This window comes from Choloepus didactylus, chromosome 10 (genome assembly GCF_015220235.1).
Source record: "Choloepus didactylus isolate mChoDid1 chromosome 10, mChoDid1.pri, whole genome shotgun sequence".
NCBI lineage: Eukaryota > Metazoa > Chordata > Mammalia > Pilosa > Megalonychidae > Choloepus > Choloepus didactylus.
In genome coordinates, this window is record NC_051316.1 from 92363925 (window position 1) to 92381457 (window position 17533).

Below are 17533 nucleotides of genomic sequence, written 5' to 3' on the forward strand. Positions count from 1 at the left end.
CTTTGTGAGTGGCGTTCCCCATCTGTCGTCTCTGTGCGTGGCACTGACCCTATCCGTGGTACGTTAGAGGACATTCCCGTCAGCATGGTTAATGTTTTCCTGCCACTATGAGAGGAAGCTCAAGGACACCAAACGGATTAGGAGAACTGCACACCTCTGCCTCCAACGGCTTAGTCTAGAAAAGTGCAGACAGCATTTGGAGGTGGGGGGGAGAGAGCTGGACAGTACCCTCCTCTTTACTTTTCTTCCCAGGTTCCAACGCTTCGCGGGGACTCCCAACCGCTAATTGACACCCCCCCCCCTTCCCCGCCCCTGGGGCTGGGCCCAGTCCCGAGCTCTGGCCCCGCCCCCAGGCTCGCGGCTAGCCGCCGGGGGTCCGCAGCCGGCCCGAGGCCCCGCCCCGTGAGTCTCCCCTCCCCCGGGCCGCCAGCCTGCCCGCCCGCCCGACCCGGTGGGTGGGCGCGGGACCGCCCATCGTGGCTGGCGGCGGTGACTCGGCGACCTTGGCCCAGCGGCCCTAGCCGGGCCCTAGCGGGCGCGGACTTTACCCAGCGCGGGGGCGGAGCGGACTGTTTGCCCGCCGACAGGCAGCAACGATGTTGGCCTTTGCTGCCAGGACCATGGTGAGTGCGGCGGGGAATCCGGCCCTGCGGGCCTTGGAGGGGGCAGGTGGGCCGGGCGGGCTACGCAGCTGCGCCCGAATTGGGAAACGTGCCGCCGAGGCGCCGCAGCCAGATGGCGCGGAGTAGCCACTATTCCGTCCGGCCTTCCGCTCGTGGGGTGGGGTCGGCATGTGGGCTTCCCCAGTTTGGCAGAGGAGAAGACTGAGGCACAAGATCAAAGGTGGGATCGAACCCACATCCTGCGACTCTAAATTCTAACGACCCGGAAAAGAGAATGGGACCCTGGCTTGCGTCAGCAGCCCCCCACCCTTAGACCTGAAGCCAAGATGGGAGAGTGGAGAGGTGTCAAGCCGGATCACTGGCAGTTATTCTCAGGCCAACTCCCATCCTCATGCTTAGGCTGACCGTCTCTGCCCGGGCCAGAGCCACTTCTCCAACCCCATTCCAGTTGGCCAGCCTTCTTGGGGGTTATCAAATGGTCCCCAGGGAAATGTGTGGCCAGAGAAATTCATGGGGAAGCATCAAGCTATGCTGCTCAGAAAGCCCTCAGAACTGGCAGGAGGTGGCAGGTGGTATTCTCCCCCATTCTCTCCCACCTGTCCGTAGCTGATCCCCAGGTGTCCCCAGAGGGCAATCTGGAACAAGTGGTGCTGCTTACCTGATTTGGGTTCCTTTCAGTTCTGGTCCAGGCATATCTCTGCTTGAATCTCCCCCTGCCTGTGCCAAGAAGGATGTTTAAACAGACACCACCGGCCACTGAGGGCTGAGGGTACCCTCCGCTGGCTGAGAGGCTTGGATTTAGGGGTTCTTTGGGGCTTTCCAGGACTTTGAAGCTCCTCCTCACCATTGCCTTTGCCACCTGGACTGTACCCCTATTGCACAGACAGCTTCTTGGTAATCCTTCAGGACCACCCAGCTGGCCTGATCACTTTTCTGCTGGGGAAACTGAGGCAAGGAAGGCTTTGGCCAGAGGTTCCTGGGTCTGGTTACTCAAATCTAGCCCAATACCAAAAGCAGCATCCTTTTGGTGTATATTTAACGTCAACAGTCCTCCACTTTTGGCCCACAGCTGCATGAGCTGCAGCTGAAGAAAAGTCAGGCTTTAGTAGAGGGGTGGCCCAGAAGGATCCTAAGAGTCCTGGAGGGAAACGGGGATTGGGCATGGCTCTTAGCAGCCTCTTTTCCTTCCCTGACCACCCAGGTCTGCTCCCTTGCATCAGCCCAATTTCAGGGCTAATTTTAGGGTTGTGGTGTAACCTCAGCAGCCGCATAGTTTCTGCCCTGCAGCCAAGTTTTCCCTCATCAAACAGACCTATGCAGATTCCAACAGGTGGATTTTTTAATGCCTTTTGGCCTGCCTCCCTGGTGCTGAGCCCATCCAGAGAAAAAACAAGAAAAATTTCCAGGTTTCCTCCTACTTCAGTGGCTCCCCATTCTTCCAGTTCTGGAAGCTTCTGGAGGTCCAGCAGTTTCCCCTGCCACTACCACAACCCTGATGCCACCACCACCACCATAGCTACCTCCTCTGCCACTTCTGCCTCCCCACCACCACCCTGAATCTTGGCTCTTGTCTTCTCTTTCCAGCCCAGGCAGGTGGCTGCCTCTTGCTAGGTTCTGCACGCCCACTCGGTAGCACAGTTAGGCTTAGAGATCCAGCCCAAGGCAGACAGACAGGGCTCAGAACCTCAGTTCTGCCATGGAGGACGGGCGGCAGGGAGAGAAGGTATGGAACTTAGCCTCTGCTGCTTGTCTGCACACTGCTGCCAGCAGCCTCCAAACCTCTTATCTCTCTTTCAGCCCACCTCCAGAGTCTCCTGGACTCTCTCTCTCTGCCATTTCTCACCCTCTGTGCCAGGCTGCTCAGCTTTTTCTTGCCCTGACGTTGCCCCCATACTCCCCCACCCCCTGCCCCCTGGCAGGAAGAGGCCTGAGGTGCTCTGGCTCTTTCTGACTTTCTCTTCTTCCCTCCTATTTCTCAACCTGGGAAGGGTGGGAGAAAAGGAGGCCAGGGCCTCCGGGAGGGAGCAGTCACCTCACTGCTGGCTGGCTCATCTTCCCAGGATGAGAAAGGTGGGGCCCTGTGCATCAAGGCAGATGGGAGGTTTCGCTTGCCACTGGTGTCCCTGCCTTGGTTCCCCTGAGCTCTGCCAAGATCAGTGGTCACACCCCACACTCCCCTATCCCCACCTTCTTCTCCAGACCCCTGAGGCAGGGACACCCACAGCCCGAGGGCTGAGAGGCCAGGGTGGCACAGCACCGCCCAAGAGGCCGTCTCTGACCCAGAGATGGGCACATAAATGCCCAGGACTGCGGCTTTGGGATTGCCACGCCTCCTTCCCAGAGCCTGCAAGAGAATGAGTAGGTTATTCTGCTGCCTGCAGGTTAAGCCCCTGGGCTTCCTTAAGCCTACCTCCTTGACGAAGGTTTCCGGCCGCTTCAAGGCTCACCAGGATGCACTGCCCCGGCTGCCTGTGCCCCCACTCCAGCAGACCCTGGACCATTATCTGAAGGCACTGCAGCCCATCGTGAGCGAGGAGGAGTGGGCCCAAACCAGGCAGCTGGTAGAAGAGTTCCAGACTGCGGGGGGCGTTGGGGAACGCCTCCAGAAGGGGCTGGAGCGCAGGGCCAGGAAGACGGAGAACTGGGTGAGTGAGAAAGCTGGGGAGCACTCCATCCCACGCCACCTCTCGTAGGGCTGGGAGGCCAAGGGCCATCTCAGAGGCTCTGGATCCTTCTGAGTCCCTCGCTGAGGCCTGTTGGCCACACACACAGAAATTTTAAATACCAGGCTGCTGCGGTGTGTTCATCCACGGAGTTCCTTGAACACTTACTCTGTGCTTGGGCCCTGGGCAGGATGCTGGGTGAACAGGAGGAACACAGTCACTGGCCACTTCTTTGCACTTATTTAAGTGTGGGAGAGAGAGAGGTGGCAAACAGACAGCACACAATAAACAGATGAGCTCATTGCAGTCACCGCAGTTCTATAGAAATAGAAAAGGGTAATGGGAAAGAAAGTGAGGGACGAGGAATGGCAGCTTCTTTATCTTGAGTGGACAGGGAGGGCAGGGAGGAGGTGGCATTGGATCTGAGACCTGAGAGTCTGAGACAGACAGAGGGAATGGCGCGGGCAAGGGGGAAGCAGCCCAGCATGTTCAGGGATCAGAGAGAGGGTTGGCAGGGCTAGAGTAGAGTGTCAGGGCTGGAGCGGAGTGCAGGGGCTGGAGAGTATAAGGTATAAGATTTAAGGAGCGAGGGTTTGTGCCACAGTGGGATAAGGAGCCGCTGGAAGGCTTGAAGCAGGGGATTTGTGTTGTTAAATGATCCCCCTGTACTGCCGCTCAATCGAGTTACACATGTGTGTTCCACCTGTGAAAATGTATCTACACTTAGGCTGCATGTGTGTCTCTGTATGCATCTTATACTGCAACATCAAGTTCAAAAGGGATCACCTGGCTGCTGGGAGTGAAGCAAGAGTGGGAGCCAAAGGCTCCATCCCCCTGAGGAAGAGGCCAGCAATGTGGACCTGAGGCACTGGCAGGGCAAGGGTAGAGAGTCATTAGATCCAGGATGGGTTCTGGAGGCAGCGCCAGCGGTGCTTCCTATTGGGGTAGGAAGTCCTGACCTAAAGCAGCTGTGTAGGGATGGGTAGAGGAGGATTTGCTGAGGGAGAAGCAGAACTGTGGGAGAAAAATCAGAGTTGTGATTTGGCCCTCTGAAGTGGGAGGTGAGATGACTGTGGGACCCCCAAGTGGAGATATAGGGTGGGCAGGTGGATATCTGACCCCAGAGCTCGATGGAAGGGTGAGAGCTGCACATAGAAGGGGGGATGTCATTGGCGCATGGGCATTTAGGCAGGTTAGGGCTTTGGCCCCGGAATCAGGATCCTGGCCCTGAAAGGATCCTAGAGAGACTGGGGCCTGGCAGTTTTCCAACTTTGTTTAGCCTGGAACCCCTTCTTCAAACACAAGCTCCTGGCTAAAGGGACAGGAGTACCCTCTCTCCTTCCACAGGGTCCCTTAAGGGACTTTGCCAATGCCCAGCAGAGTGATTCTCTTCGGGGGAATGTTTGCTTCTCCACATTGCTGCCACCTGTAGGATCTCCCCTTCTCTCCTCAGCTCCAGGCTGGAAGCTCTGCAATCTCTTGGTGGAGTGGGGGCCCCTGGCCAAAGGGCAGCCTGGCTTTGTCTTCAAGGGGAGGGAGCTCTTGCCCTGGCCCACCCAGCTCCCAGTATGACCCCCAGGGTGTCACAGCATCCCTGAGCTGGAAGAAACCCAAGAGGGCTCTAGTACAAATTCACCCCTTTTTGATCTACAGATGAGGAAACAGAGGCTCAGAGAGGTAAACCAAAAGCCCAGAGCCACACAGCAGCTCTCAAGGACTCCCTGAGCTACACAGGAAGGTCTGGCTGACTCAGGGACCCAGGCCTCAGGCCATGACTCAGCAGACAGCATTTCTCAGATGGGTATGCCGTAGGACCTGAGGCTAGCCACTCACCCTTGCCCCTCGCAAAGGGCCGTAGGCCAGTGGCCTGGTCCAATAGGCCAGCAAGTCCCCAAAGGGAATCTGTGTGGTTAAGAGGCACATCCCACAACCCTGAGATGGGGTGAAAAAGCGAGGTAGGGTCCTGGGTCTCCAGGGAAGAGGGACCTGCCAGAGAGAGCCGTGTATTGGGTGTCTGCTTAGGGGTGGCATGTGGGGTATGGGGTGTTGTAGTCGGCAGGTAAGGCTCAGTAGCAACAGCAGTTACCTGGGAGTAGGGGTTACATATCGTCCAAGACAGGAGTCTTTAACAATATGCCATGGGCCAGCCCCCAGAGAGACACTACTCACCCCGATGGGTGTAGGTCACCCCAGGGCAGAGGACAGACCACCAGGGTAGAGAGTATGGCAAGCTTCCCCATCAGGAGTGCCCTTCCATTGAGATCACCCTCTAGATGAAAGCGGGGTCCACTCCTCACTCGACACCAAGAAAACTGAGACCACAAGGTGAACCAGGGTCCTGCCCCATTCCATCCGGGAATGGTCAAAACTTCACTTATTTGAGCTTCTTTTCATATATGTTTCCTTTTTTTCCTTATTATCCATCTAGGCACACATTTTGATTTATACAACTGTTATAATCATTAACAGAAAACTTTTAAAGAAAACTCCATCCACATTCCTGTCCCGTCTTCCCCCATTCTAGTCTTTCTTCCCTCGCATCGTTTTATTGGCAGTGTTGCCGGATTTCTCTTGCTAATGCTGCTTGGCCCGGGCTGAGGGGAAGGTGACAGAGGCGCTGCTGGTGGGTTTAAGGTGGGAGGTGCATTCAGGATCGGAGTATTCACCACAAGAATGTCCAAGGCACCCACAGTCTGTGGTCGCAGAAGCAGCCAACGGTGCTGGGACCCAGCCAGGTCCTCTGGCCCTGGGTGGGGGGAGGACACCAGGTCCCCCCCTCCCTATCCTGACAGGCTCTGGTCCTTCCCCCAGCTCTCTGAGTGGTGGCTGAAGACGGCCTACCTCCAGTACCGCCAGCCTGTGGTCATCTACTCCAGCCCTGGCCTGGTGCTGCCCAAGCAGGACTTTGTGGATCTACAGGGTCAGCTCCGGTGAGTAGCTGGTGCTGAGGACAGGGTGGTGGGAAGGAGGGGCAGCCAGGAGGCAGGACTCCAGGCATTTCCAGGGCCCTGAGGTCCATCTCCCCCGGAGAAGGGAGGGGTCCCAGCCCTGGTCATTATCTTTCATCCCTACAAACAGCCTTGTGAGGTAGGAAACATCATCCTTATTTTACAGATGGGAAAACTGAGGCTCAGAGCAAAGAAGGGACTTGCCCAAGATCACAGCTCAGGACTGGCTGTGCTGAGATACGATGTGAGATCTCACCAGCTCCAAAGCCTCCTAGCTATTAACCACCAACTCCCTCCTCCTCCCCAAGCCTGCCCCAGTCTTGGCACTTCACCCCTCCTTCCTTCTCTCCTGGTGACCTTTGTACACAGTCCCCTTTTCATACTGGCCATCATCTGCCCTGGCCTCTGTTCCAGTCTTACCAGAGATAAAAATACCAGCCACAGGCATCTCCTGCCCAAGGATCAGTCACTCACAGCTGCCACCTGCTTCTCTTAAAGGGATCAGGGCACCCTTGAGAAGGGCTAGTAGGTTCAGGCCCAGGAACTCTCGCCAGTGGTCCCTGTGTTGGGGCCCAGGGGTATCCCCAGGCAGCAGGGTATGGTTGGGATGACCCACAAAGCCCTTCCTCTTAAACCCAGATAGTCCAGGGCAGAAGGCCAGGTTGAGGAAGGGGGCCTGTGGAACATGGAGGCCCAGAGAGGGCAACAGATCTAGCAGAGGGCATACCTGCCCTCCCATTCACACACACCTGCACCAGCCCAGGTCCCTCCATAAGTGATACTCCGAGCAGGGAGAGTGTCCCCCCTGCGCTGCCTGCCCACTAGATTGCAATCTGACGTTCAGGGCCCCAGGCCCTTTGTGGGTGGCATCACACGGCACTGCTAGCACCTGGGTTGCGCCAGACTCTTGGATAACACCATCCTGCTGAGCCTCCTAGGAGCCCTCCCTCCAGCAATGACACTTAGAAGGGCAAACCAGGACTTGAACGCAGGTCCTTCACGTGAGCTCTCCAAGCCTCCTGCAAGCAGCGAGCAAGGAGTGAAGCAGTCGACCCCTGCAGTACCGTTATTGCTCTCATGTCACTCCACTAGGCCTCTCCCCTCACCCAGCAGGTGTCTCTGACCTAGGGGTCTTGCTCCGAGCTTCACATGACTTCTAATCTCTCCTCTAATTGGTCCCCCCAGGTTTGCTGCCAAACTCATCGAGGGTGTGTTGGATTTCAAGGCCATGATTGACAAGTAAGCAGCCCCAGCACCATCTTGCCCTGCCCGCTTCTGGGGCTGATGGGGCCGGTGTGGGTATGCTTGGCCTTCCATCCTCGTCTCAGCTGCCTAAATACCACAGCAGCTCAGCCTAGCCCAGTTTGGCCCGCCGCTGCCCTTTGAACCAAGTCCCCGGGTCCAGCGTGGCAGCCCGGGCACTGGGCAGACCCAGAACTCATTTGGTTTCACTTCCTGTTTGCCCAGCTGGCCTCTATCAGGGCTGGGGAGACAGAGCCACCAGGGATTGGATCCTCTGCTCCTGCTGCTGTGACTTCCTCCAGGTGACTCTGTCCAAGAGTCCCCTGGAATGGTGACATCCCAGCCAAAAAGGGACCCAGAGGTTGACTCACTGCCTCATCACCCCAGTAGTAACAAACAGAAGCCCAGAGAGGGGAAGAGAGTTTTCAGGGTGACTCAGCAAGCAGGGCCCCTCCAGGGTGAAATATAACACAGGCCTCCTGACCCCCAGCCCAGCCCTGTTGGGTCCTCCTGCTCACCCTTGGGACACAAGGGGGCCAGACTGTGGGAGCCCCACTTGGCCTGGTCCAGCCCCCAACAGCACCCAGCGGGTGTCCTCCTCTTTCACCTGACTCAGCTCAATGGCCTCCTCACTGAACCTTCTGCCCCCACAGTGAGACGCTGCCCGTGGAGTACCTGGGGGGAAAGCCACTGTGCATGAACCAGTACTATCAGATCCTGTCCTCCTGCCGTGTACCAGGCCCTAAGCAGGACTCAGTCATCAACTTCAGCAAGACCAAGAAGCTGCCCACGCACATTACCGTGGTGCACAACTACCAAGTGGGTTGACTTGCTGCCCACCACTGCAGACCCCCTTCCTTACTCCCTCCACACACAGTTCATATGTCCCCAGGAACACGTGCACTCTGGGCCCCTACTAGATGCCCAGGTAGCCACAGGCCTGAGGGAGCCAGGAGGAGGCTGTGAGGCTGTCCAGGCTGGGAGGGCGATCCCAGGACCTCCTCCCCTCACTCTTACCCTTGGCCTGACTCACCATCCTCTCAGCTGGGCCGGGGGCAGCACTGGCTGTGACATCAGGGCTGCCGAGGCCAGGAGGAGGCTGGTGTGAGGAGGGAGCCACTGCCTGCCTGAGATCCCCCACCCAACGCTCCTCTCTCTGTCCACCTGTGCTTTGGACAGTTCTTTGAGCTGGACGTGTATCACAGTGATGGGACACCCTTCACCTCAGATCAGATCTTCATACAGCTGGAAAAGATTTGGAATTCATCATTGCAGACCAACAAGGAACCCGTGGGCATCCTCACCTCCAACCACCGCAACTCCTGGGCCAAGGCATACAACACGCTCATCAAAGGTGCCTTCTGGGCCTGGGCCTGGGCCTGGGTGCGGTCGGGGGGGGGGTGGGACCCAGGCTGAGACTCACATCCAGAGCTCTTCTCAAACCCAGTGGGCCCAAGACCAGGCCCCTTGCAGCCACGTTTCTCACTGAACCCCCTCCACTCCGTCCCCACTGTTGTCGCCACTCTACAGAGGAGCAAACCCAAGCTCAGTTTGGCTAAGCTCGTTTCCCTGTACTCTGAAGCAGAATTTGGGGTGAGAATCTAAGTCCTGTGGCTGAGGCTCCACACTCACTCTGCCCCCAGCACCTCCCAAACCTCCACATCTTCTATTGATCAAGGCATTGTTCCTGGTGTCTGACCACCGTGTTAGATTCCTGACTTCCATGCTGGCTCCCCGGGTGGCCCTGGGCTTCTGCGTCCTCATGTCTAAAGTGGGTTCAGGCGTGGGTCTCTCCCTCCCAATGTGTGAGGGATGCAGGACCTGGATGAGTGTGACCAGCACATGGTAAGTTCTGGAAGCATTGGCACTGTCACCAGCCGAGGCCCTCTGCAGCAGAGGGACAGACAGGCCAGAAGAGCCCTGGGTGGGGGTGCCATGGAGGGGCCAGCCCATCTTCCCCAGGCCCTGACACTCGGCCCCTGGCACCCATGTGCAGACAAGGTGAACCGGGAGTCGGTGCGCTCCATCCAGAAGAGCATCTTCACTGTGTGCCTGGACGCGCCCATGCCACGTGTCTCCGAAGACGTGTACCGCAGCCATGTAGCCGGCCAGATGCTGCACGGCGGGGGCAGCAAGCTCAACAGTGGCAACCGCTGGTTCGACAAGACACTGCAGGTGGGCCACGGCCTGAGACCAGGCAGCAGTGGTGACTCCCACCCCAGACACACACGCAAACTTGGTCCACTGTGGCACTCAGGAATTCCTGCCCTTCCTCTGGGCCCAGCCTCCCCAGGCCCCCAGCTTATAAAACAAGCAGGTGGGAAGTCAGCAGGCTGGACGCCACTGTAATTGCTGGGCAGACAGCCTGTCATTACAGGGCCTGGTACGCCGGCCCAGCAGCTGCTGTTAACCCCCAACTCACCCCTTAAGCACATCCGTAGAGAGCCTGGGGTCAGGCAGAGACATGCAGTCTTGGGCCTGGCTCTCCCTGTCTGCCCTGTAAGGTGGGGTGGGAGCAGAACTCCCCAGCAAGGTTGTTGCAAAGACTCAGCAAGGCATCCTGAGCATGGGATGTGCTCAGTATGGGCCTGGTGGGCATCCCAAGGCACTCAGTGGACATGAGCTATTGTTCATAACAGTAACAGGTCAACATACCCCTTGGCCACAGCTTCAGAGACAGCCTCTCCCACAGGACACAGTGAGACAGTGGCCATGTTAGGAGCCACCCTCCAGGGACCCGGGGCTGATAGGGGTCCCCCATTTCCCTCCACAGTTCATCGTGGCAGAAGACGGCTCCTGTGGGCTCATATACGAGCATGCAGCAGCAGAGGGACCCCCCATCGTCGCTCTCCTGGACCATGTCATTGAGTTCACGTGAGCGTGGCTATCTCCCACCCAGTCCCTTCCCTCTCCAGGTCTCAGTTTGGCCACCTAAGGCAATTTTCAGAAGAGCAAACCCAGAGTCTACCTGGACTGGCCCCTCCAGCCTTGGGGAACCCATCCTCCCCATCCTGATCCCAGGGAGGGACCCAGGCTCCAAAGGCCTCCAGCATGAGCCTGAGGCCCCCCTGTCCCATGCAGCAAGAAGCCTGAGCTTGTGAGGTCTCCCATGGTGCCCCTGCCCATGCCCAAGAAGCTGCGGTTCAACATCACCCCAGAGATCAAGAGTGACATCGAGAAGGCCAAGCAGAACCTCAGCATGTGAGTGCCCATCCCAGCACCCACAGTGGGCTCCTGTTCCAGGTCTATCATTGTACCAGGCTCACTTCTGAAAATGTGGTCGCAGTTCCCCCCTGGGATGAGCAGGGGCCTCCAGTGCCTGTTCCCCCCACGCCACCCACCTTGTCCCCTTGCAGCATGATCCAGGACCTGGACCTCACAGTAATGGTGTTCCACCAGTTTGGAAAGGACTTCCCCAAATCTGAGAAGATGAGCCCAGATGCCTTCATCCAGATGGCCCTACAGCTGGCCTACTACAGGTATGCTCTGACTCACCCACCCACGGAGGAAGGATGAGAAGTACGGGGCGGGGCAGGGGAGCACCCTGAGAGAGGACGTGCTCAGCTCCATCTCCCACTCAGGATCTATGGGCAAGCGTGTGCCACATATGAAAGCGCCTCCCTCCGCATGTTTCACCTGGGCCGCACAGACACCATCCGCTCAGCCTCTATGGACTCACTCAGCTTCGTCAAGGCCATGGATGACTCCAAAGTGACGGTGAGAGATCCGGGGTGAGGATGAGTGAACTGGGCTTGAGCCATCTCCCTTCCAGTTCATTTTATTAATGCACATTGATTGAACACCTACGGTATTCCAGCCCTGTGGTGGGGCATTGAAAATCCAACAAAAGATGGAGTCATGAATTTAGCGCTGAGCTTCCCAGCAGCCAAAGAGATAAAGGAACCATTCATCTGTTCATTCACTTACTCATTAGCAGTCAGGCCTTGGCTGAGGACCGGAGAGATGACAATTCCATTTCCTGCTCTCAAAATGCTCAGAATCTAATCTAGTGCTTGAACTGGTGGGGAAGGGACTGCTGAGGTGGGTGGTAGGAACAAGCTGGGTGGTAGGAACAGGGGAAGGACAGCACTTCAGCTCCCTCCAATCCTCCTCCCTCTAGGAGCTCCAGAAGGTAGAGCTGCTGCGGAAGGCTGTGCAGGCACATAGAGCCTATACCGACCGGGTGAGTGGACCCCACCTCTCGCCATTTGCTTGTCTCTTGGCATCTCCCACCTGTCTGGCCATTTATCTGTCCATCCCTGCAACAAATGTCTGCTAACCTTTAGCTAGAAACACCCCTCCTCTGAACCTGGGGTACTTGGAGCTGGGCTGAATATCCCCCATTTTAAAGTTGGAGAAACTAAGGCTGGGCTCTGATCCCAGCTGTGTCTCTGAGTGGCTACTGTGTGCCTGGCTCTGGCCAGTCTTATCACATGGCAGATTTCCATTTTGATCTCACTGCCACCCTGTGAGGAAGCTCAGTGACTATCTCCATTTTACGGATGAAGACACCGAGGCGCTAATGTAAGTGATCTGCCCACCGTCCCATGGCCAGGATGTGGCCAGGCCACCCGGCTCCAGGGCCCATGCTCTTCAGTCCTGCACTGTCCTGCCTCCCTGGGCAGGTCTCTGCCCCTTCCTGGGTCTCCGTTCCCCCATCTGTCCAGTGAGGGCTCCCCACCCAGGACTCACAGGTCTTGCGGGTTTCAAGAGGCCAGTGGGTGGAAGAGGCAGTGCCCAGGCTTCTGAGGGCAGGGACACTCAGTGGGCCCACAGCCCCTGTTCATGACAGCTGTCCCTTCCCCCAGGCCATCCGTGGGGAGGCCTTCGACCGGCACCTGCTGGGCCTAAAGCTGCAGGCCATCGAGGACCTAGTGAGCATGCCTGACATCTTCATGGACACCTCCTATGCCATTGCCATGCACTTCAACCTCTCCACCAGCCAGGTGGGCCACTGCCCCAGGGCTCCGGGGCTCCCTACCCTCTGGGCCCCCACCACTGCCCTAAGTGCCCTGGGGTGGGTTGGAAGAGAACCCAGCTCCTGGGAGCTGGAGCTTAACAAAAGCTGCACTGAGCAAAGCCAAGGTCCAGAATGCAGTCGGGCTTGCCTGGCTTGGGCCATGGGAGATGGGGGTGATGTGGCCCACAGAGGCCACCACAGGGCCAGTGCAGCAGCAGCAGAGTTCTGGAGGAGGAGCTACGGTCAGGGGGCTTCACTGCTAGTCCAGACAGGCTAAGAAGGAGTCAAGGAGTCATAGCCCATACGACGGGAGAATTGGCCTCATTCATTCGCTTGTCAGACATGAACAGACACCTGATGTGCCAGCCTGTGCTGCGCACTGGGATGCAGCAGGGAACAGACCATGCAGTCCAGATGGGGGACATGCGGAATGGAAGGTGATGACGGTGCCTTGGGAAGTGCAGAGGGACTGGGGAGCCCCGAGGAGGGAGCAGTTAAAGTCACCCAGGGATCATCAAGGAAGGCTTCTCCATAGAGGAGGTGACAACAGAAATGCACCCTGAAGGATGAGAGGGAGTAACCCACCTGCTGGAGGGGAGGAAGGGCATCTCAGGCAGAGGATAGTGTGAGCAAAGGCCTGGAGACAGAAATGCAGGCTGCTGCTGCTGCGGGGCTGGAGAGGAGCCTGCAGGTCCAGGGGAGAAGAACTTTCATCCCTGTGCTGTTCGTCAGGTCTCTGCCAAGACAGACTGTGTCATGTTCTTTGGGCCCGTGGTCCCAGACGGCTATGGCGTCTGCTATAACCCCCTGGAAGCCCACATCAACTTCTCCGTGTCAGCCTACAACAGCTGTGCCGAGACCAACGCCGCCCGCCTGGCGCATTACCTGGAGAAAGCACTCCTGGACATGCGTACCCTGCTGCAGAGCCACCCCCGGTCCAAACTCTGAGCCCTTCGTGCTCAGGCCTGCCAATGTCATGGCCAAGCTCACCTTGGCATGGGCCACCCACCAGGGCTGGGCTCCTCTGCTCCCCGATTCCTCTGGTTCTACCAGAGTTGACGGAGCCAGCAGCAGCATCCCCTAGTAGAGACTGCAGGCCCAAACCAAGTGCCTTCCGTGGGTCACCTACTGTGGCCTGAGACCCAGGGCTGAGCTAAGAGGCTGAGCAGGATGTGAGGCCCAGGCCCCTGGCATATTCCCCACTGGGGCCTCCTCCAGGGAAAGAAAGCAGCCCAGACCACCCTCTGCCAGAGCAAGAGGCTGAGGAGACATCCCTTTCCTCACCTGCTCAGCTCTGGCCACTCCCTGCCATCTCAGTAGCCAGGCTGGGCTCTGTACTCCATTCCCCAAGTTCCCAGGATCCAAAGACCAGAATCTATAGAGCCAAGGGGCCCCAGGCTTCCCTGAGGCAGAGAGGCCAGAGTATGAAGTTACTGGTGATGCCAAAGCCCATGGCCTTGCCCTCTATGCCACCGTGCGTCAAGGGTACCATTCTCATGTGGCTACATGGCTGCTGTGCTCTTTTAGCTAATGTGGCTCATGAGCCCCAGCCCTCTCGCTTCAATTCAGCTTGATTCGTGAACCATGTTTGTGGTTGTATAACATTAACATACGAGTAATTAATAAAGGGAAAATCTGTTGGTGAACGAGTAATTAATAAAGGGAAAACCTGTTGGTGAACAGCTGCTTCAGCCAGGGAGGCAGTCAGGGTGGGGGGTGCCCTCTCCCACCTCCTGCTGCTGGAAGTGGGCATCCAAGTCACCAGGAGGTCCAAGAGCTCCTTAGAGGAGCCCCAGGCTTGGCTCAGAGAGCTGTGGGCCAGCTCCTCCCTCAGGGCCTGGGCCAGGAATGGTGCCAGACCCAGGATGACATTCTTCACGGACAACTTCTCTCCTACCCCTGACTTGGGCTTTCCCAGGCCAATGGGCTGTGGGTGGGGACAATCTTCCAAGGGGCCTGTTGGGCCCTGGGGTCTAGAGGGGAGTGAGCAGGCAGGGTATTGTGTGGCTGACACTCCAGTGGGGGGGCCAAGACCTCGTCTTCCTGCCCCCCACTGAGCCTAGCAGGAATAGTGGCAGAGCAGGCACCCTCACTCCAGCCCCAGCTGGCACCTGGCAAACACCTCCTGGGGATAGGCTGGAGGAGGCCGTCACCTGATCAGAACTTTATACACACTCCCAGCTCCATGCACCTGGCAGAGACCACGTGTCCTGCCGAAGTCAAGTGTACTGTACCATCCCCTCTGAGGGTTACTGGCTGTCACAGGAGATACATAATGAAGCCCCAAGGGCAAATATTGACAGGGAGGGAGGAGTAGGTTTCTAAGACTGCAAGTGAAGTGCTTCATGGCCTGTTTTCTCCATTTTTTTGGATAAGGAAACAGGCTCAGAGAGGTTAAAGTCACTGAACAACTAAATGGAAGAGCAGAGATTCACAGAGGCCACTCTTGTCTCCTCCAGGCCAGGGTCTGACGAGCCCCTATAACCAAGCCCCTTAGGGAGCATGTCAGGGGAGCATGTCAAAATGCAGCCATGGCCTGACCTGTCATCCTACCACTATGAGAGGGTGAGAGGCCCGGAGAGAGCATGCCACTTGCCCAAGGCCCCCAGGGAACGAGAGGTGTTTCCCCTAGGCCTGGCAGTTCCTCTGGACCCAGCGAGGCTGGCAGGGCGGGGTGACCAGCCAGAGGAGAAGAACTGTTGAAGGGCTGTGGGCAGGCAGGCCCAGAAGAGAACTCCCCCGGGGTGGGTGCACAGGTCCCCACTAAGCTTCATTGCTTATCTTCCCAAGCCAGGTTTCCTCATCTGTTCAGTGGCAGTGATGTTCCCTTGGGGGCGTCGGGGGTCTTAAGGGAGCAAGGGCCACAGCAGGAGGTAAGAATGCTGTGTAAGCAGTGCTTGTGTGGGGCCACACCCAACCCAGCCTGCAGCAGCAACAAATGAAATCCACCCAGGCAGCAGGGACACCCAGAGGCGAAGGGCCCAGGATTCAGGAACTACAAATCCTAAGAACCATGAAGGTCTGAACAAAGCCAGGACTGTCACCCCCAGCCCCGAGTTACCCCTCAGAGGTGAGGATGGCATTGCTTACATTTGAGTTGTTACAGGTCTAGTTGAAGGGCCTGCTCAATTCTTTCAAGCCATAAAGTACTGTTTGGGGAAGATAAATTAATACCTAAAACAACCTCAATCACTATTAGGTGGAGGCTTGGGGCCCCTTAGTAGAGCTGGTGAAAAAGAGGGCAAAGGCACAATGAAGATTCAGTAGTGATTCTGGGGGTGTGGCGGTGACCCCATAATTTACAAGTGTTGGGTGCTGGGATAAGCAAGTGCTTTAAAGATCCCTGGGAAAGCAATAAGGTAAGTGGTTGTTGGTGGAGAACACGATGACACTCCTACAGGATAGATTTTTAAAAATCCACCTGTCTGAATGTTACACCCGTGGCCACTTGTGGCTTGGGATAAAATTTCCAGTGACAGCATCGTGCATGAAATTCAAAAGGTGCTGCTTTATCTCAAATTGCTTGGCTGTAGTGAAGACAGTGGCTCCAGAACCTGACTAGCCAACCAGAGGTGGCCCCAGGAGTGACCAGACCCTAATGCCGAAGACACAGGGGAAAAAAATGGATTTTTTTGTGTGTGCATGTGGCAAAATACAAGTAGAAAAGAACTGTCCTATGTATTTTATGTAATAGATCACTTGAACATGTAATAAAATAAATGAATTAAAGATAAGTAGACATATGGCCTTCATCTACATCCCCTAAAGATTACACATCCAAGTTAATGTGAACTCTATTTTTGATCTCTTCATTGGGAAAATGCAGGGTTTGGAGTCCAGGTGCAGGCCCGGAGCAAGCCCGAGGAGGTGGGGACCAGATAGCATGGGGTCTTGCCCAAGGGCCAGGTTAAGCTTTATCCCAAATCACTGGGAAGTCTGAGAGGAGGGTTACATGGCTGAATCTGTCTCAGGAAGACGCTGTGCCTGCTTTAGTGTGAGGAATGGAGTGAGGGGCTGGACTGGAGGCAGGGATGAGGGGAACCTCTAGGGAAACTGTTGCCTCCAGGCAAAGTACTGGTAGTAGCCTGGACCAACATGGCGGCCTTGGAGGTAGAGGACAGCGGACAGATTTCAAAGATGCTTGAATGGAGCAAACAGAATTTGGTGACCGACTGAACAGGTGAAGGAGTTGGACTTACAGCCCAAGGCTACACATTGCAATACCAGAAGGAAACTTTTCTAGGAGTCTGAAGTGGGGTTGGGGTGTCAAATGAGTTTGGCTCGGGACATGGTGAGCCTGAGGTGAACACTGAATACCCAAGAGCTGGGCCCAACAGACAGCCCTTTTTCTCTTCCATGCTGCATTTTACTTATGTCTTCAACTGTGCCTAGACTGCTAGTCAACCTACATGTTGAGTTCTTTTTCAGCTACTTTTTTTCAATTTTGATTCATTTTTAATCTGCCTAAGCCCACTTTATAGTTTCCTGATCCTTAAAGACATTTTCAAGTTTGTCTTCTATTTTTTTAAAATAGTAAAACAATTTACAATGTGCGCCTGATAATTCTAATATCTGGAACATCTGTGGGTCTCTTTCTGTTGTCTGTTTCTGAATCATGTTGTCGTTTCCTTTTGCACCTGGTCATCTTTGTCTATATGGTGGTCACTGTAATTTTAAAATGATTTTAAAATGATTTTAAGTCCAGGATTAAGGTTCCTTCCTCCAGGGACTTCTTTGCTTTTGCCACACGCCTGAGATCACTACCCGTCTAAAGGCACCTTAACTGAATTTCTGTGGACCACTGAAGGGACCTGAACTCGGCCTTCAAGCTCAGGGGAGGATGGGATTACTCCTGATTCACGCTCACTGTGACGGTGTAGCCTTTTTGCATCTCAGCTTGATGTACCCAAGGAAGGAGTAGGCTCTCCACCTTGGCCCAGCCGTTGGGTTTGACCTGTATTCATTTTATTCTTACAAGGCCTCCAAAACCCCAGCTTTTTTTTTCTTCCAAAACGAGTTATACTAACTCATCATGCATTCAGAAAGTAGCGAATTAAACAAAGAAATTGGAGACTTTTTTTTTTCTGGAGGCAATTT

General features: G+C 56.0%; 1 protein-coding gene across 3 annotated transcripts; it reads left to right on the plus strand.

The window, feature by feature from the left end:
- The first annotated feature begins 334 nt into the window (after positions 1-334).
- CRAT (carnitine O-acetyltransferase) lies at positions 335-14082 on the plus strand. 3 transcript variants are annotated; one of them, XM_037797494.1, is made up of 15 exons: positions 343-623; positions 2208-2346; positions 3005-3268; positions 6098-6216; positions 7420-7473; positions 8130-8295; positions 8656-8830; positions 9473-9651; positions 10250-10350; positions 10558-10677; positions 10833-10955; positions 11058-11193; positions 11597-11659; positions 12285-12422; positions 13169-14082. In XM_037797494.1, the coding sequence occupies exons 2-15, from the start codon at positions 2320-2322 to the stop codon at positions 13382-13384; spliced, it is 1881 nt and encodes a 626-aa protein (XP_037653422.1). In that variant the 5' UTR covers positions 343-623; positions 2208-2319; the 3' UTR covers positions 13385-14082. The 3 variants fall into 3 exon arrangements, 2 of the variants coding, with proteins under 2 accessions (XP_037653422.1, XP_037653421.1); XR_005210648.1 differs by lacking the exons at positions 2208-2346; positions 13169-14082 and adding an exon at positions 11901-12000 and having other exon boundaries at positions 335-623; positions 12285-12424; XM_037797493.1 differs by lacking the exon at positions 2208-2346 and having other exon boundaries at positions 344-623.
- Positions 14083-17533: the final 3451 nt, after the last annotated feature.

Excerpts from the sequence above, each read along its gene's own strand:
- CRAT (XM_037797494.1), top strand. The coding sequence starts at position 2,320 with ATGGAGGACGGGCGGCAGGGAGAGAAG. Across the intron at positions 7,474-8,129 it reads TTCAAGGCCATGATTGACAA|TGAGACGCTGCCCGTGGAGT; the intron begins GTAAGCAGCCCC and ends CTGCCCCCACAG. Across the intron at positions 10,351-10,557 it reads GACCATGTCATTGAGTTCAC|CAAGAAGCCTGAGCTTGTGA; the intron begins GTGAGCGTGGCT and ends TGTCCCATGCAG.